The sequence below is a fragment of the Neltuma alba genome, unplaced genomic scaffold, assembly GCF_004799145.2.
Source record: "Neltuma alba isolate B1F8T4 unplaced genomic scaffold, ASM479914v2 tig00011541_pilon, whole genome shotgun sequence".
Lineage (NCBI taxonomy): Eukaryota > Viridiplantae > Streptophyta > Magnoliopsida > Fabales > Fabaceae > Neltuma > Neltuma alba.
Genome location: NW_021636203.1, coordinates 327,950 through 348,990, shown reverse-complemented (window position 1 = coordinate 348,990; position 21,041 = coordinate 327,950). Strand labels below are relative to the sequence as shown.

At 32.2% G+C, this 21,041-nt stretch overlaps 3 protein-coding genes and 1 long non-coding RNA gene across 4 annotated transcripts; all 4 read right to left on the bottom strand.

The window, feature by feature from the left end:
• Positions 1–8,663: 8,663 nt before the first annotated feature.
• Positions 8,664–9,301, bottom strand: LOC114714775 (uncharacterized). The gene has a single exon (XM_028899542.1). It carries the CDS (start codon positions 9,243–9,245, stop codon positions 8,769–8,771), a length of 477 nt encoding a protein of 158 aa, XP_028755375.1. The 5' UTR covers positions 9,246–9,301; the 3' UTR covers positions 8,664–8,768.
• Positions 9,302–11,324: 2,023 nt separating this feature from the next.
• LOC114714774 (uncharacterized) lies at positions 11,325–11,942 on the bottom strand. Its single transcript, XM_028899541.1, has one exon. The coding sequence runs from the start codon at positions 11,937–11,939 to the stop codon at positions 11,466–11,468; it is 474 nt and encodes a 157-aa protein (XP_028755374.1). The 5' UTR covers positions 11,940–11,942; the 3' UTR covers positions 11,325–11,465.
• A 2,657-nt stretch (positions 11,943–14,599) lies between these two features.
• LOC114714773 (uncharacterized) lies at positions 14,600–15,127 on the bottom strand. Its single transcript, XM_028899540.1, has one exon. The coding sequence runs from the start codon at positions 15,099–15,101 to the stop codon at positions 14,688–14,690; it is 414 nt and encodes a 137-aa protein (XP_028755373.1). The 5' UTR covers positions 15,102–15,127; the 3' UTR covers positions 14,600–14,687.
• A 3,705-nt stretch (positions 15,128–18,832) lies between these two features.
• Positions 18,833–21,041, bottom strand: LOC114714772 (uncharacterized). The gene is made up of 2 exons (XR_003737479.1): positions 20,979–21,041; positions 18,833–19,265 (listed from the first exon to the last, which is right to left on the bottom strand). It is a non-coding gene; the product is annotated as an uncharacterized LOC114714772 (long non-coding RNA).

The window sequence follows — 21,041 nt, the reverse complement described above, 5'->3', positions numbered from 1 at the left end:
AGTTGGCTGTTTGTAACAAATATATATTAGTTTTCCTATAGTTTTTTTTTAATCATACACTACCTCTAGTTCTAATTATAAGATCTTTTTTTTAGATTACAAATGAGGTCTTACAATAAGGACTAAAGGTAGTACATTGTAACTATTTCTCAATGAAAAATCTTTTACCATATATAATCACTAGGAATACTTTTTAAAAAACTAAATTCAAAATCCTATGAATATAATTATATTATACTTACTTATTATAAGAGTTGTATAACTAAAGTGCATTGAGGTTTGGTTCAAATCCATGTCGATAGAGATGCACGCATTTAGTGCCTAACAATACCTCGAATAAAATTATCTCTAATAAAAAGATACCTGTGTTTGGATTGAGGTTTTATGTTTATGATAAAAATAATTATTTATCTAGCTCTTATATGTAGGAATGAACGTAGTGTAAAATTTATCACTGTGGAGCGGAGGCAGTATAAAATTTGCAAGATTCCTCAAGCATCAATTACTTCCCCCCCCCCCCCCCACATGTTTGCGCTCGTTTGTTTGTTTGTAATTAAGAGGATCGATTTTTATTAATTACACCAAGGCTAAATTATATAAAATATCCAATAAACTGGACTTATGTGCAAATGTACATGACCCTCTTAATTTTTAAAACTTGATAAAGCACCCCTTTTAAACTTTTAAACTTGTGTATATAATCCCTTGCCGTCAATTATTCAATTATTTCATTAACGTAGCATAATATGTTATTCATTCACCAGATATTTCTTCGCACTTTATATTTTTCTGTAGATAACCTTTCAAACTGAGAGTTATGTATAGATAACTCCACTAAATTAATGTACAGATAACTCCACTAAACTATGTCATATGCAAATAAGCGCCATGCCATTTTATAGTTTTGTTTTGAAATAGAAGACAAATTAGTGATAAAGGAGCTAATTTCATAAATGTACTGAAAGTTTACTAGATTTATTATAAAATTTTAAAAGTAATTAAGAGAGTTTCTGCATACTATCCAAACTTTAGAGGGGCTATGTATTATTAATTTAGTCTTACACTAAGGGTTTGTTTGTATCAGCGTTTTCACGTAAGTTGCACAAAAATCTCCTCCCTCATATGTCGTAAATTATAATTAAAAAACTGGTTATAAGTTATTTCAAATAAGCCCTAAATTTGACTTAGTGAAATAGACAAGTTCTGGTTGATCTAATTTTGAGTGAAAATTTACTATCACAATTTAAATTTTAAGGCAATATGACATAGAACTGAAAGAGATATTAAGGGCAATGTCAGAAATTATTGCAATCTTTTGTTAAATTTAAGGATGTAACTAATTAACAATTTTTCTCAACAAATGTGAGGTAATTAAAAGAGATTTATATTAACTAATTAATGGGACCAAGACTCATCATTTGTATGAGAAGGTAAAGGATGCTATTAAATGTCCATAATGATTTGCAAAATTATATATATAATTAAGGAGTTCTTCACAAACGAAATGATTTCATCAATCATACATATTCTTTATTCAGTGTAAATTACTTTCTCGTCTTATATCAACAACTCATCAGAACACTACATCACTTGTTTCTTGCGGCAAGTAAGAATAATTGTCCAACAAAACTCCACAAGAGAGCCCTGAATAAACATCACTACCATAGTCCCCACCCGCAGCACAGGGGCTCCATGCACTCATCATCATCATGTCTTCATCAAAAGGTGGTAATGAAGAAGTGGAGTAAGTAGCAGAGGTCACTTCCAGATCCATCCAATCATCAGTAGTACAGACTGACGACGTGGAGAAATCCTGGCCGTCCACCTGTCCCACATGATGATGATCAATATCATCATCATCATACCTCTGCATGTGACTGTTGCTACTACTAATCTCTGCCTCCAATGACTGAATCATACTCATGAGCCTATCATCATCTGCATGGTACAGATCATGATCTTGCTCCTCTTCCGGTGTTTGCTCCATTAGAGCCATGAGAAGGATGTTGTTAGCCTCTGAGAATTCAAGTCCTTCAAACACAGTCTCAGGCACTGACGATGACGAAATAATAGTAGAAGCCATGGAGTTTAACTTAACTAGACGATCCCTTTTCTCTTGTTCTTGGAAATTCTAGAGAGAGAGAGAAAGGAAAAGCTGAAGAAGAAGAAGACACAGAATGGGCTTGAAAGGTGATCAGAGAGAACATTCTTTATATAGGCAAATGTATATCGTACAGTAACATGATGTCCATGTTGCTGTCATACACCTGTCAATCATGTGGTTCTAATTTAATTACGGTATTATTCTCAACGAAGAAGAAGTGGGGTTTGTAGCTAGATATATATCTTTTTAAGCATAGGAGATCTATATAAGATAATAAATGTGATGTGACTTAAAATTTTCATAACCATAATTTATTTCATAAGAAAATGTCGGAGAAAATAGGATAAATAATATATGTGTGTGTCCCATTGATGTTGAACTGGGAGGCAACAAGGGCACAAGTCCAGGCGAGTAAAATATAAAAATAGTGCAAAGTTGGGTAACACAGCATCCAATAATGGTTGGGAATTGTGGGACAGACCCATTGTGGCGAGATAATGACCAATAATTATATTTAAGAATAATAAATAATGTTTTTTTTCCTGAAAATGCTAATGAAGTGACACCTCTATAATCTATATATATCTTCATTAAACAATTTGGTGGGGAGGACAACTATGTCTCAGATCTGATTGTAATCATACTCCACCAACAGATTGGCAAGTATGATTTGATTATTCAATTGTTCATTTGTTGAAAAAATTATTGCCTATTTGTATAATCCCATGCTGTTAATTATTTCTACATTTTCACAAATAGAATAAGGCGTGTTTTTTAAATTTTATTTTTAATGCATGTACCTGTTTTTAAAGTTTAGATGTGTGATAAACTCTCAAAACTTTAGATTAAATAAAAATTAGATTAATTAATTACAAGGAGGTTATATTACAAATTTCAAAGTTTAAGAAAATTTATTACATGTTTCTCAAAAGGCAGATTATTCACACATGCACTACAAAAAAATTGACTTTCAACGGCAACAAAAAGTCGTTGCTGAAAGTATAAAAGTCGTTATTGAAAAGTCATTGTCGTATCAGCCGTGGCTGAAATCTTTCAGCAGCAACTAAAAAGGTCACTGTTGAAAGACACTTTCAGTGGTGACTTTTAAAAGTTTCAGCGGTGACATGAATGTCGTCGCTAAAAGAATTTTCAGCAGTGACAATTTGTCACTGCGAAAAGGGATGTTTAGCAGCAACTTTTCTGTCGTTGTTGAAAGTGATGTCTAAGAAGAATTGGTTTTACTAATGCCACGTTATCACCACCGGCCACCACGTCATCATCACCGGCCGCCATGTCATCACTAGCCACCTCTACCTCATCATCGACTAGGTGCCATGTCATCACTAGTGACCTCCACATCATTGGCACATCACTCCTCCCCGCCACGTCATCGTCCAAATATTTTCACCTTAAATGTGTCTTCTTCAAGGTTCAAACTCGTGACCACCTCCTTTCGTGTCCAATCTTCTTGCCGTTGAGCCAGATTGAATTTGTTTATTACTATTGTAAAATAAAATATATATTATTATATTACCCTTTCAGCAGTGACATTTTAAAGTCACCACTGAAAGTCAGACCTTCAGCGGCGACCATAAAATGTCATCGCTGAAAGTGAACCCAGTGATTACATCACCTTCCGCTCAAAGGTGTACCTTCAGCGGCGACATTTTAATGTCGCCGCTGAAAGTCAAACCTTCAGCAATGACATTAATAGTCGCTGCTGAAATTATACTTTTAGTGGCGACCATAGAATGTCACCGCTAAAAGTGAACCCAATGATTACATCATCTTCTGCTCAAAGGTATACTTTCAGCGGTGACTTTTTGGTGTCGCCGTCGAAAGTCGTCGTTTAAAGTCTTTTTTTTTTGTGGTGATGATAAAAAAGGAAAAAGAGAGAGGATTACATGCAATATAATTTAACCTAATTTTCTTGAAGTTTGCAGAATAATGAAATAATCTCGCAATAAAATTTAATTAATAAAAATGACTATGAATTTCTTAAATTTGATTTCTCGTGTGTGCGCGCGCACACACAAAATATTCTGCAAGTAACTTCATATATATTCTCATTTGAAATATATCTGGTTTTGAAAATTCGAAATATATAATAGATTGTGGGTGTACTATGTAGATATTATAAGGAGGGATCTCTTGTGTGGTGTTTATATGTCGAACATCAAGCACCGCTACTTTATTTCTTTGGAGATATTATTATATGCCATCAGACTCTGCTAGTTGGATTCCTTGTCATTAAAACAGTCAAAGTCGTTTGTGGGAAAAAAATAAAAGAAACGATATGGTTTTGGACATCTGACCTCAAAGCACTCAGATCAAATATGTTGATTAATTTATAGTAGTAAGATGCATGTTTATTAGCACTTTTACATTAAATTATATCTTTTCTCCATTAGAGTTCATTTGTTAATTATGATTCCTTGTCGGAACATAACTTTGTCTGAAATAAGGACTAATATTTTCGTGAAAGTAGATTTGGATAAGATTTTGATTTGATGAGGAATATATATGCACTGCTATTGAGTGGGAGTGTGACTGTTTAAAGAACTTGTTGATTTTACACACTTTGAGTATGTGATGTTGGATTTTCTAGGTGGATTCTCTCTCTCTCTCTCTCTCTCTCTCTCAAGACCAAAACTATGTTGGAAATCTTAAATTATGTTATGTTTCATTAAAAAGAGCCTAGTGAGGACTGAATAATAATGGGTAGGTCAGTCTAGTAGAATTTCATAATTACATAAAAGAGGTTTATAATCTTTACCTATTTCGTCTTCTCATACTTGAGTACAAGTTGAGTCTTGTTTACCTGTGAAGAAAATATATTTTTTTGAGTCTTGTTTACCTGTGAAGAAAATATATATTTTTAGACTATTTTCTTTTGGACTTTTCAAATCGGTTCTTGTTTTGATATAAAAACAAAAGATATAAAAAGTATACCTTTCTAAATCATTTGTGATTAAAGTTGATCTAAAAGTAATGTAGAGCTGGAAGGGTAAGCATTATATGCCGAGTTTTGGTTCTAAAAGCTCAAAAATATAAGTTTGAATTAAATAGGCCACTAATCCTAATTAAGCAGGAGTCCTTAAGTCTTTGAAGTGCCATGAAAAAAAATAGAATACTAATTCAAAGATCAAAATACAAATTTTAATTTATGAACCTCATCAACCGTAGTTTCAAGTGCACACTCAAAAGGTAGAAAATACGGACATGGCCGAAAGGAAGAACAGAAGAATTGGTAAGGAGAGAAGGGCACATAGAGAAACAAGGGAGGCAATTTCAACTAATATTATTATCCAGGCGTATAAAGTAAGGCATGTCAAAGGACTATAGAATCTATTCAACTAATTTAGTTTGATTTTTGGGAACTGATGTTAAAAAAAGAAAAAAGTCCACTTCTTAGATGAATTGTAAAGATATAAAACGTCTATGCTTAAGCGTAAAAGTTGAGTTTTGTAGTTTTACTTTGTACCTTAGATTTTTTTAATCAAGCTGTTGATAATTATGTTTTTAAGGGAATGAATGGCTAAGATTATTATTAATCTGTTATAATTTACTTTGTTTGTCTTAAATATAAAACACATTCTATAGTGTAATTTACACTACAAAATAGGTTTTACGTTTAGCACAGAAGGAGTATTAACTCCCTTTGGACTTGTTTTCCTGTGTAGTTTTTTCTTTTATTAATGATGCATTGTTCTGTAAGAATACAAATATTAAAGAATGCGCTCAGTGCTGAAAATAACTTAGTTTATATGAAACTGAAATTTTTTTCCAATTTATCAAATTCATTCTCTTTCATCCAGCTGTTAACCATACAGTAGAGCAGGAAATTAAAAACGCAATCAAAAACCTAAATTGATACACTTCTGGTTCTATTTATAGAACAGAAAGAAGATATTTTTTGTCATATTTATAGGGTGTTGAGAAAATTTTTTTTATGAATGTACAATTTTTCTTTTCATTTATTATTGTGTTAACTTTGTTTAGATGAAGTATAATGTATATTAAACAGGAATAAAATAAGAAAGTTATTGAATTTTAAATAAGAATTAATAAAGTTTAAGGTTTTTCTTAATTTATATGAAACATGTTAAAAGTAATTTATAAATAAGATCATACGAGTACGAGTACGTTATTACGTACATGTTCGATGAAAGCGTACATCATAATTAAATTAGGTAGGTTCTCGTGTGAACATTTTAGAACACTACATCACTTGCTTCTAGTGGCAAGTAATTCTCCGACAGGACTCCATAATAGAACTCATCTGATGAACAATGATGGACACTATTATCCCCCTCAGCAGCACAAAGGCTCCATGCATCCATCATCTCTTCATCGAATATTATTGATGATGATGATGGGGATCTAGCAGAGACCACTTCTATATCCTCCCAAGAAGATATCAATGAGGTGGAGCAATCCTGACCCTCCACCTGTCCCACCTCAATATCGTAGCTCTGGTAAGGAGCAGCAGAGCTACTCGTAGAATTGATCTCTGCCTCCAGTGATTGAATCATATTCATAAGCCTATCTTCTTCACAGTACTGATCTTCCTGTGTTTCTTCCAGTAAAGCTTTGATAAGGATGTTGTTGGCCTCAAAGAACTCAAGTCCTTCACACACACTCTCAGGCATTGTAGGAGATGAAGAAGAAGAAGCAGCAGCCATGGAGCAGTTAACTGTACCTTCTTGGTTTTTCTCTCTGCTCTGGGGAATAGCTGAAGTGTGAGAGAGAGAGAGAGAGAGATCAAAGCAAAGGAAGAACTGAACAAGGCACAGAATGGCTTTGAGAGGCGAAGGGGATGAATCTTTATATAGGCAAATTACATACAGTAGTATCATATGATTAGACTAGAGTGGCCTCCATGGGCCCACCTATCATGTGTTTCTAATTCATTATTAGCAGATATATATGTATATATATATATATATATATATATATATGATCTTTAATTAATTAACCAGATAATATATCTCAACGAAGAAGTGGGATTTGTGTAGATATGTTTAATAATTAAGTACAACAGATCTAAAAACGAATCAATTTGGTTAATTATTTTTCATTGTCAAATATATCTGTCATATATTATTAGTCCTTAGTTAAATTAGTAGATACGTTTTGTTTCTGTCACTAAAAGTAAGTTCACAAACAGAATTTTAAATGAAAGGAATTATTAGTGGGAAAGAATATTTGTTCGTTTATATTCTCCATAACCATCAGTTCAACTGCAGAATCTGACGATCGTTTTCATTTCTGTCAAAGAGATGCCTCTTTTTCAAGACAACAATTTCTTTGTATATTAATTAATACACATATAAAACTAAAGTTGAATATGACTAATTAATAATGTACTAAATTATGAGCTTAATTATTTCATAAAGAAAATGATATATAAGAGATATGTCCCATCGATGGTGAATTGAGCTGCAACAAAAGGGAACAATTCCAGGTGGCTCACACAGCATCCGATAATTATTAATATTATTGATTAAGTAATAGTGGGACAATATAATTACTGTGGTTTGGGAAATAATATTAATGCGATGTGATAATTCAGTTGTTCATTTGGTGGGGTAGTGGACAACTATGTCTCAAATCTTATTGTAAGAATCATGATCATGTTCCATCAACACAGTGCATGTGCAAAGGATGGTTTATGATCATTCGTGGTTGTTTATTTGTTGGAAAAATTAGGTTTGGAAGCTTTCCATTTTAAAATGAGTTTAAATTGCGTAAAATCTGCCTAAATTTTGAGTGTTATATGCAAAATCTTCAAAAACAAAAATTATGTGCACATAGCTAAACTTACATTGTATATGGCTGAAGAAGAGTTACACCTACTCAGATTCAAATCTTTTTAGACAATAAAATTTTTAAAAATATACTTTTAACAAAAGTTTCTGTATTTTTAACCAAGGTTGACTTAACTTTGACTGTTAAGAATGACAAAATTGGGCAGGTTTTAAAATATTATAATAAGCAATATTGTTTCACAATTTTTTAGAGTACCCACAGCTTGTTCAAGAATACTTTCGGACCAAAAAAAAAAAACACCTTATCGCAACTTTAAATCATATGTAGAAAGTCATGGAAAATGTTATATAACAAACTAACAACAAAGGAGGTAGAACAAAAAGAAATTAAAAGAAGACAGCCCACAAAGAGGAGTATGAGCAATGAAGTCAATGTGGGTGACATTCAAAAACTTAAAATGTTTAATGAAGTTTTGTTGTCTGGTTTTAAAAGCAGAGAAATTATTTCCACAGCCAAAAACTTTAAGGGATTATGTACAACTTAACCTTATTTAATTTGACATAAGATTTCTACTAACATTAGTAGTTAAAAGTAATTATGAATTTGTCCTAATTAGGAGTTTTGATTGCAACAAACACTAAATTATAGTTTAAAACATTTATTTCCCAGTTCATTCATGTGAGACCATAACTCACAACATTATTGAAGCTATGAGAGAGAAAAATAACGTTTAGAGGTTGGTAATCATGTCCAGGGTAATTGTGAAAAGTTTAATCTGTACGGCCAATTAGCTTCAAAGTGTATATATTTACATATATAAGGAGAAAGAATACATATTCTTTTTGGTACATATTGATTAAAATTCAAATTTCTCTAATTTCTTATGAACATGTCAGAACACTATATCACTAGTTTCCTGGGGAGAGCAATTCTCCAACAGAACTCCATAGCAGAAGTCACCATTATCATCCCCACCAGCAGCACAAAAGTTCCATGCATTCATCATTTCTTCATCAAATGAACATGATGGTGAAGAAGAAGAAGAATTAGCAGAGATAACTTCCATATCGTCCCCATGATCATGAGTACTGAATGATAGTGATGATGTGGAGCAATCCTGATCGTCCATCTGTCCCACCTCTATCTCATAGATCTGGTATGGATCGGCAGCACTGCTAGTAGTGGAAATGAGCTCCGCCTCCAATGATTGAATCATACTCATGAGCCTTTCATCTGCATAATACTGATCTTCCTGAGTTTCTTCCATTAAAGCCATGAGAAGGATGTTGTTGGACTCTGAGAACTCAAGTCCTTCACACACACTCTCAGTTGTTGAAGAAAAAGAAGATGATGATGATGTTGCAGACATGGGGTGAACTGTACCTTTTGATCTGTCTTTCTGGAAATTCTAGAGAGAGAGAGAGAGGCAATGGAAGAACTGAAGCAGAAGACACTGAATGGCTTTGAGAGGCGAAGAGAGTTCACTCTTTATATGGGCAAATCACATGGTACTGAAACATATATGATGTTGAGATTGGCTGTCAGAGACCCACTTGTCATGTGGTTCTAATTAATTAATATATATCTCAATGAAGAGGTGGGATTTGTAGATATTTTAATTAACTAACTGCATCAGATCCAAAAATTAATCAATATGTTAATTATTGTTCGTTGTCAAATATATTTGTTATCAATTTAGTTTACAACTGTTTAGACTAAAACAGTGGTTTTTGTTTTTGCTTTTTGTGTGTAGAGAATGAAACAATGTCTTGATCGTTGAATTAATAGGTACTAAATTTTTTCTATAGATATATTATGTTTTTTCCTCCAAAAATAAAATTCTAAAGTAAAAAAAATTCTATTAGTTGGAAATAATCTGCTTTTTAATTTTCTCCGGCGGCACAACCTTCACCAATCACCATATATATAGTCTCGTCAATTAATAATGCACTGAGTTAAGAGTTTAATTATTTCAGAAAGAAAATGATACATATAGAGATATGTTCAATAGATGTTGAACTGGCAAGCAACAAAGGGACACAAGTGCATGTGTGCATAATATAAAATAGTAGAAAGTTGGGCAACAAAGCATCCAATAATGGTTGGAAACAGTGGGGCATACACCAAATGTGACAACTAATTAATGACCAATATTAATTATTAATTAAGTAATATTGTGAAATTACTTTTGTTTTTGAAAAATAACATATCAATGTGATGTGATAATTCAGTTGTCTCGTTTGGTGGAGTGGACAACTATATATATTGTATATGTCTCATCAAATCTCTGATTATAAGAGTCATGTTCCAACAACACGAATGTGCAAGGAAATGATAATTCTTGGCTGTTTCTTTTGTTGCATAAAAGTTAGGTTTAAATAAAAGCTTCCATTTTGAAGCAAGTTTAAACTGTAGAAGATTCCCTAAATTGAGTCATATTTAGATATATCTATTTTTTAAATTAGATATTAGGTTATGAACAAATAAATACTCTAGTTGATTAAAATACTTTAAATCATTTGTGGATAGGTCCTGTAAAATGTTGCATAACAAATTAGTTGGCAGCGAAAAAGGAGCCAAATAGCCAAAAGAAAACAAAAGAGAAGAGAAACAAGAAGATAGCCCTATAGGAGGAAGAAGTAAGAACTAAGAACATTGAAGTCAATAACGTTGGTGATGGTAAGCCAAACTTTAAAATGTTTAAGAAATTAAGTTTTATTGTCTGGTTTTAAAAGCATGCAATTATTTTCACGTAATCTGAATTGTAATTAAATAACTATTTACTAATTGAGTCACACACACACACACATATGAGACTGCAAGATTGAAGCTATATAACAAGGGAAAATCCGTAAAAAAAAAGTTTAAATATATGAAATTTCTATTTAGGCAGCCAACACGTGAAAATGATACAGAAGGAAGTGAGGCATAAACTGACATTTTAAAATATTGTGAAATTACCCATATGCCCTTCAATGTTAGGTCCGAGTCACTCTAAGTTAAGCCAAGTCACATAGGATTAATCAATTTCCTTGATCATCCGAACCAGATAAGTGATCGGGACAACCGGGCCGGTCCGGTACTTGTAAATGTAAATTAGCTTCATAATGTTTACAATACAGATGCTACTCTAAGAAACACCACAATGAAACTGACCAGAATAATTACTACCTTATTTATCTGCACAATGACACTTTGGATTCAAATAATCAAATGGTGATATGGAATGGAAGAGATAACATCCATCATCCGATCATAATCATCAATGACTAATGACATGGAGTAATCCTGACCATTCGTCTCTCCCATCAATGCACAGGGTTGATGCTGATCTCTGCTTTAATAAATGATTGATTGATTCTTACTAGTTCATAGTGCTGATTATATATAATCATCAGTTTCTTCCGTTAAGATCATGAGAAAGCTTGCCACAGAGAACTCAAATCCTTCAAGCAAACTCTAAGTTCATTAGGAGGAAGCAATATTCTTCAAACTAGAGACGCAAAAAGACCTGTGTTCTGATATGTTTGAGGATATTTTTAGGTACATATTCTTTAAAATACAAATTTCTCTAATTTCTATGAACATCTCAGAACCCTTCGTCACTTGTTTCCTGGGGGAAGCAATTCTCCAACAGAACTCCATAGCAGAAGTGCCCATTATCATCCCAACCAGCAGCACAAAAGCTCCATGCATTCATCATTTCTTCATCAAATGAGCATGATGGTGAAGAAGAAGAACTAGCTGAGATAACTTCCATATTGTCCCAATGATCATCAGTACTGAATGATAGTGATGATGTGGAGCAATCCTGATCGTCCATCTGTCCCGCCTCCATCTCATAGCTCTGGTATGGATCAGCAGCACTGCCAGTAGTGGAACTGAGCTCCGCCTCCAATGATTGAATCATACTCATGAGCCTTTCATCTGCATAGTACTGATCTTCCTGAGTTTCTTCCATTAAAGCCATGAGAAGGATGTTGTTGGACTCTGAGAACTCAAGTCCTTCACACGCACTGATCTCAGGCATCGAAGAAAAAGAAGATGATGATGTTGCAGACATGGAGTTAACTGTACCTTTTGATCTTTCTTTCTGGAAATGGCTAAAGTGAGAGAGAGAGAGAGAGAGATAGAGAGGGATCAAAGAAAAGAAAGAACTGGTGAAGAAGACACTGAATGACTTTGAGAGGTGAGGAGAGTGCAATCTTTATATGGGAAAATTACATGGTACTCACATATGATGTTGGGATTCGCTGTCATAGGCCCACCCTTCATGTGGTTCTACTTAATTAGTGTATGTATAGATCCCAATGAAGAAGGTGGGATTTGTAGATATCTTTAACCAACTACAATTGTATCGTAACCTTTTTGAATAGAACAATGCTTTAATCCTTAAATTAATATATGCATTTTGTTGTCGTCTATAAAAATTTACAAGTGCTCAAGCAAAACCAAATTCATAAATTTTAAAACATTATTAGTGGGAAACAATATTTTTCTTTATTTAATTTTCTCTCACCGTATACAGCCTCATCCTGATATATATCTGATCTGCAGAATCAGATGATTGTTTACATATATTGTGGAGATGCGTATTTTACGAGTCAAAAAATTCTTGAGTTTGATTATTGCAAAAAGAAAATGTAAGAGAAAATGATGCATAAGAGATATGTCCCACCGATGTTTAATTGGTAAGCAACAAAGGGCACAAATCCAGGCGTGCATAATATAAAATAGTGGAAAGTTGGGTAACAAAAGCATCAAATAATGGCTGGGAATTGTGGGGCATACCCAATGGTGGGGACAACTAATGACCAATAATATCAATTATTAATTAATTAATTAATTACTAGTGTGATATAATTAATGCCTTTGTTTTGGAAAATAATGTGAAATGATATGACAATTCAGTTGTTCATTTGGTAGAGTGGACAACTATGTAAATGTCTCATATCTGATTGTAAGAATCATATGTTCCACCAACACACATGTGCAAGCATATGATAGTTCATATGGTTGCTTCTTTGTTGGAAAAATTAGGTTTAAAGACTTCCATTATAAAATAAATTCAAATTGCATAAGATCTCCTGAATTTTGAGTCAAATCTATATATCAAGCTCCATATAGGATTTAGGAGACAAAATGTTTTTAGGAGACTCTTTTATCATCTTTTGAATAGGATTTTCTCCTTTTTTTGGTTTACAGTCAAGATCGTTTCATTAAAAAAAAAAAAGTGATATGGTGGATGTTTAGCACATTTATGTTGCCATATAGGTGTAGATGTTACAAGGAAGTAACATAAATAATATTCTCCATTTATAATATAAGTACATGACACTACTACAAAATGAGAAATATTTGACGCTAGATACTTGACGGTTATAACACAAAACCGTCAAATATGATGTGGCAGAAGAAAACTTGACAGTTTTAAGAGGAACCGTCAAGTAATAGTAGTTGAGGGCATAATAATGTAAATTTTTGGTTTTGGTTACATTCATATGGCTGAATTGGTTTGAATGCTGGCCTGCATGGTTCTGTTGAATATACTCCTTTGTATGAGGTTTCAAAATTGCAGGGGGCCTGCTGGCATAGTAGGACCGATATTAAAAAAAATTCCCATAATACTTGACGATTATTGCTTAAAACCATCAAGTATTGTTATAATACTTGACGGTTCTAGCAGAAACCGTCAAGTATTGTACAATACTTGACGGTTTTAAGCAATAATCGTCAAGTATTGTTCACCATACTTGACGGTTCTCGTTATTTATACTTGACGGTTTCTAATTAAAACCGTCAATGTTTGTTCTCTAATAATTGACAGTTTTGATGTTAACTGTCAAGTACTTAAAGAAATAGTTTACAGTTTTTCTGAAAAATCGTCAATTGCTTGAATAATATATAATTGACGGTTCTTCATATAAAACCATCAAATATTATTGAAATATTTGACGGTTAATAACCGTCAAATATCTGAGGTTGAAATATATGATACCAGTATACTTGAGGATTTTTAACTGTCAAATATGACCCAAAATAACCATCAAGTATTTGTCATTCTGTAGTAGTGTGATTTAACTCTTTCACTTCGATAAAAAATATTAGTTAAAAGATAGTTATAGTAATAAATATGAAAATTTTGTATGATTTTCCAAATATATCATTAACAAAGTCAATTTTATATTAATTATAATGAACTAATTACTAACTAAGTTTAATTATATAGAAGGATAAAGTGGAGCTTACAATTAGGATCAAAGGTAGTACACATGATCATGAACTGTGACTCATCTCTTAGATTTTCTATAATACACAATAAAATATGTTTTGTTATAGATGGTGTAATGTAAAAGTTTTACTTCAATGCAACTCATCCAACTCATCAAACAGTAAAGAAAGAAATTAAAAAACGCAAAAGTTATATGAAGTTAGATTTCCATTCTAGGTTAATTTAAATTGTGTGTATAGAATACTCTATATGAAAATACATGTATTTTAAAGTGTATATAAGAGAAAGAAACAAGGAGAAATTTCTATTAAAAGCCTAATTAAAAAAGAATACCTCTCTGAATAAAAAAAAAAGTAAAATTTGGATTTTTACATGGTTGGTAAAATATACATCATTCGTTGATGTGTCCTTATTCAGTGTAATAATTTTCTCATCAACATCAAAATTAATCGAGGACAACAAACAATAACTGTATGCCATTATAAGTTAAACGGATAATACGGTGCAATTGTACTCTATCAAATATCAAATATAATCGAGAGAAAATATTTCCTATAATTATTACAATTGATATTACAATTACAATTCTGCATCTCCAGACGCTACCCAAGAAACTTCACAATAAAACTGATCAGAATAATAATCTTCATTCATATCTGCACAATAAGGACTCCCAGCATTCAAATCATCATCAAATGGTGATGATATGGAAGGGACAGCTTCCATATCCATGACCCAATCATAATCATCAGTGACTGATGATGACGCGGAGCAATCCTGACCATCCATCTGTTCCATCAACATAGGGTTTCTGCTGATCTCTGCTTCAAGTGACTGAATCATACTCACAAGTCTTTCATCTTCAAAGTTCTGGTAATGATCATCTTCCTGGGTTTCTTCCATTAAAGTCATGAGAAGGACATTGCTTGCCTCACAGAGCTCAAATCCTTCAAACACACTCTCAATTGATGATGATGATTTTGAGCAAGCCATATTCTTCTCAGTTCTTAGAGAGAGAATAAAAAGATCAAGGAAATATCAGAAAGTGAGGGAACATAAGTAAGCTGCGAGGAAGAGAGGAAGACACTGAGAATTCTTGGGGTTTGAAGTTGGAGAAGAGAGTGAAGCCATTATATAGGCAAATTAAATGGTGCAATAACATGTGGTGGGGTTGCTGAAGTAGAACCACCAGCCATGTTAGAAGATTCTATTATATCTGGAAATATTTATTGTTTATTAATTCCACTGAATTTAATTTTGAGTTGGCTCATTTGATTATTTGAATTTTTATTTTGTTCTGCAATATACCATACTCTCGATCTAATCCTACATGCAAGTCGCTTGTAACTTATTATTGCATATGAAGAAATACATTAAATTAATAAAATTTTTCATATTTACCCTTCTTAAAGAAAAGGTATTGAAAAAAATATGATGTACATTTTCTCTCACAATGTTCCTTTTTTGTATTCAATAGAAGTAAAATTGCCCCCCAAAAAAAAAGGCAATTAATTACCCTGCAGATAACTTATATCTAGGACCAAACTTTTTTCCTACCAATAATTTACATATAGGACCAAAGTGGTGTGTCATATTTCAGATTTTAAGATGTAGTTATTACTTATTTTCAATAATATCCTTGTTAAATGGAAGACATCAAAATGGAGGTAGTTAATGTTTAAAATAGTGCGACATTTATAGAAGGTAAAATTGAAATATATATATATTTTGCCCGCGAATATACATATATATATATAATACATATATTTTTGCTTTCTTCTTATTATGTGTTTTTCTTTTCATAAGTAGGGACGGAGAAGCTACATCATAAATTTAATAGCTAATTTGATCTAATGATGTCTGCTTGTTCATTAACAAGTGGCACACATCCAGGTGAGCCTAATTTAAAAAAAAAATTAAAAAAAATCATTAGATAATTGGGGGACATATGCCCCCGAGGAGACAATATGTCCACTTAATGACCAATAATTAAGCGACAATTTGTGACAAATATTGTTCAAATGATAATGACAATATTTAATTAATAATTTGTTGGAGTGGACAACTATGTTTGGAGATCAGATTTTTGCGATAATAATTATGCATCAAGAGATCGATCATGATGTGCAAGATGAAATGAACCAAATCTTTTTTTTTCAATTTTTTTTAATAAAATGATTGATCAAATCTTCATTATTCAATGGGAATTGACCTGATGGGAATATCGATTCATAGAATTTTATATGGTTTTTAGTCAGTACACTCTGAAAGTGTCAATGTTTGTGGACATTTGAAGATGCCACTTTCGAAATGTTTATTTAGAATTTGATGGTGCTTAGTTTTGACAATGAGCATTAAATTAATTTGTTGCAAATGTATCCTTTCGTGAAAAGCTACCCATGATTAGTTTTTGAAAATAATCAAAGTATGAAAAAGAATGTTGATAAAAATATAAAACTCTACAGCGCTGGTAAAAGAAACATAGGGAGATATTATATTATGAAATGATATAAAAGATATTTTTTAAACGTAAATAAGCAGAGTCATAATCTATATGTAATATAAAAGAATTTAAATTCCATATAGTACAGGAACCTTGTACTAGTTGTTTCCTACTAAAACAGGCAAGAAGCTGTCTATTTGGTTAAAATAATACTACCTCCTATTTTTAATATAAAAATTTGTTTGACTTTCACTTTGGTTCTAAATATAAGACCTCAATCCACTTTATCTCTCATATTTATTCATTTTTTAAAGGTAATCCTTGTAATAATTGCACATGTTAAATATTTTATCAAATAACATTTGATTAGTAAGGATATTTTAGAGAAAACACCACTTATTTATTACAAACAACTAGCTTAACTAATTTTTTTGATTTATTTAAATTAGTCAACTAACTTTTTTATTAAGGACCTAAGGTAGTATTTTATTGTATATTTTAATGGAATAATAAAATAATATTAAAATTAAAATTAAAATGAGGTTGCCTCAGGTGCAGGTCCTACGCATGTGACCAAATGACCAAAATTTTTGATATCTAGTATTGAAAAAAATTAATATTTGACAGCACTAATTAAGTACTGCTTGTGTTTGCAAAAACAGCCGGTGGGTTGATTCTAAGCCGTCTTGATTTGAAATTAGATTGCAATGGATCTCTAATCATGTGGCCTTGTTGGTGACCGTTAATTAATAAATTAATTATGGGATTTTGCTGCTTTCAATAATTAATCGAAATGTCATAATTTTAAGAAGATTGCATAGCTATTGTACACTAGTTGTTTGAATTTAAATGGCTCAAATGATTGAGTTGAGCTTAAAAAACCAAAAAAAAAAAAAAATCAATTTTCCTTGAACAAGATTGAGTGCTTTAATGATGTACATGGGAAAAATTGCAAAAAAAAAAACTTAAAAATTCAAAAATTGTATGCCCATTCATAAATATAAGAGTAAAATACTTTAATTATCTTTCTAATTTGCATCAATTATATAAACCTCTCTTTTATTTTAAAAACATATAATTTAATCCGATTAAGTTACTCCGTTAGAGATATTCTAAAAAAAATTCTTTTTAACTGAAATTTATATTAAAATAAATTTTATCTACTATTTTACCCTTCATTCGAATAAATTCCGAAATTATATTTTTACAATTACATAAATTTTATTGATTAAAAATTTAACTAATTTTTCAATAAATATACATACTTGACTAAATACGTTTGTAAATCTTTGTAACTAAAGTGTTTAAAAGTTTTGAGTTATAAACTTAAATAATTTATAAACCCTTTCAAACTTATATCATTTAAACTTTACTGTAAACAAAAACTATGCATTTCAAATATATTTTATAATTTAAAAATAATCAAAATAAATAATTTTTAATGAATGTAATAAAATATTAAAATCATAAAATTTTACGATTTAGATAAGAAATTTTATGACATATTATTTGGTCAAAAAAATAATTTAAAATCAAACTAAATAGTTAACTACCTGTTTGGGTGGATAAAAATAGAATCTTAAATATAGAAAGGAGGTTTATATAACACAAGTTTTAATGATAAGAGATGTTTATATATATTTTTAAAATAAATAAGAAGTTTCTATAATTAAAATAAAATAGAAAGATTATCAGTGTATTTTACTCTAAAAATAATTGTCATCTACACATCAATTATTATTAAAACTAATACTAATATTATAACGAGTCCCATTTGCAAATTTTCCATTTCCAAAGTCTCTTCTTGCAGTTTTTCCGAAAACAAGTTGGAAGATATTCTCCCGTTAGACTTAACAATTAAATTTAGTGTAATATTTATATGAAATTATTTTATTAAAATATTGAGGAAATTCAATTATATATAATAAAAATATTTAATTGATCAATTAACATCAATATAAAAATATTTAATTGATGAATTAATATCAATGTAACATATTAAAACAGAATCACTCATTTACTCTTAATTTATATAGTAATATTTCCAGAAAAGCAAGAAAGATTTTCATATCAAGAAACTAGAAGATTGATTTCTTTTTTAACAAGTGCTTCAGTTGTTTTAGAATATTTCGAAGGAAAACACAATGATATAAATTACAGAAAACGTAATACATATCATGAAGTATGATACACACTTTATTATCTAATAAAGGTATATTAACTGTTTTTCAAAGCAGTTAGCCACTATATCACAATACGGCTAAGTTACCTTTCTCATTTGTAGATGAAATTTATATACTAAAATTTTATACCGATTTCACCAACTCAGCAAGAAATATTTTCTCTCCGCTTAATGAAGAGATTATTGTGTACAAGTGAACTGAACCCAAACCATAGCCAGATCATTGGCCTTTTTAAAGAATTTTTGAGCAAGCTCTGAGAAAAAGAGCTCTGGACAAGGGCAGCTGGGGAGTCTATGGAAAAAAGCTAAAATGACGGAGAAAAGAAAGGATACCACAAGGTTTCACAATTTTGCCTTTCCTCTGACATATTTCTCGAGAAACAAACATACCAACCATATTAACAGACCCGGAGCATCAACTTCAGCAAAATTTCACACAGATGACCCATATGTACCATGTAACCCAACGTCCTGCTGACTAAAATTCCTGAACTCTTTGGATAGGGTAATACTCTCCTCCCTGTTTTCCTCCCTATATAAATGAAGCCTAGAGGTATCAACTCAATCCATAACACACTGATATATAAATATTTTCACACACAAACACACACACATATGTAACAACATAAAAATCAACCACAAATACAGACATGCCTTAAAGTCAAATTCAATCAAAATATAAAATAACATCTATGACAAATCATGCTACTATCAAATCATAAAAAATGTGACTCATTCCTCATACTTGGTACAATGCACAAGAAAGCGCATCCAGTTGCAATTTTGAAGGGAAAACTAACCGAAAATCTTCATATAGGGGGGGTAGTTTGAAAGACTTGCTGCAGGGATACAGGAAGAGGGGAAAAGACGCTTGCTGCATATGGCAATGCGATAGTTGCTTGGGAATCCTGAGGTACCATTGATTGCTGGACTGCACTTTTTTTGGATGAGGAGAAAAAATAGAGGGTAAAGAATACCAAGAGGGAGAACTCCTGAAACTAGTTTTGAGAGTTTTCCCCCCTAGTATTCTCCTCCCTCCTCATTTTTCTCCCCATCCAAACCAAGCCTTAGGAACCGAGCGAGGGGAAATTCAGAAATAAAAGAAGCCAAGGTGCATCTGTTTCATGATCTGGTAAACTTGGTGCATCAATTCAAGATGTTACCAAAGTACAGGTTTAAGTGCCAATTGACGAGTTGTCCTAGCCTAGACTCCTTAACTTGCCCAAGTTTAAAACTTAAATTTGCATGAAGCAGAAGCTGAAATTTTACTCGCATGTTTACAGTAGCAATGACATGGACAGTATAAATCAGTTGGCAGATGTTTATCTAATCAAATGCAGAGACATTCCATACGCTCAGCACAACTACACTATGCTGCACCAGGAGATTCACATGCTCGGCACAACTACAGTATGCTGCGCCCGGAGACCGTTTTAGACATGTCAATACATCAGAAGTACCTGCTTTATCATCACTTTATAAAACTGCCCATTTTTAAAACAGTTTACTTATCAGTAGAACTACGATATTGACTCAGGAAAAGTCAAAGTCACACGTCTTAGAAGGACTTTGTTAAAACGAAAAATTAGAACATTCAACAAATTGTAAAAAAAAAAAGAGAGAGAGAGAGACGAAAATTCGCAAGGAGGGTCTCAGATGAGTAAGGAAAACATCAAGTCTGGCAGGAGAGACCACCAGCAGCAGCAAGCTGGGCAGTCGTTAGACTAAGATCAGCACCAAAGATTCTTCATTGTCCTCCATGCACAGGATTTTCTTAAACAACAGCAACAAGAGACGTTGGAAGCTCGGGAAAACAACTCGTGAAAAGCAAAAAGGGAGGAAAAAACAGGAAGAAGAATGCCAATACACAACATATCCAACATTGTACCACAAAATAATCCGAAGCATATATGTCGCTAGCAATCAGAATGGATAGGGTAGAAGTATAATAACCGATTACACACAATTGAAGCAAAAACTAGTAATAACTTAAAAAAAAAAAAACAAAGAAAAGTAATCTCAATCTCTATTCAAAAGCGTCTGATTACCCGACCAGACTCAAAGCCAAATTAAAATGAAAAATCTAAAACAAAGTAAGAAAGTGTGCGACGGCGTCCGTCACAGGGCTGACAACAACGTAGTGAACATGTAACGCGGGGAATAAATTCAAATCTAGATTCAAAGCCAGATTGAACAGATCAATCTCGCCGGAATTTGGAAGTAGACAAAGCCCTAGGGTTCGAACCTTCTTCAGCCCGAGAACAACCACGCAGGGCTGACAACGGCGAAAGGCGTCCGACGGCGGGCT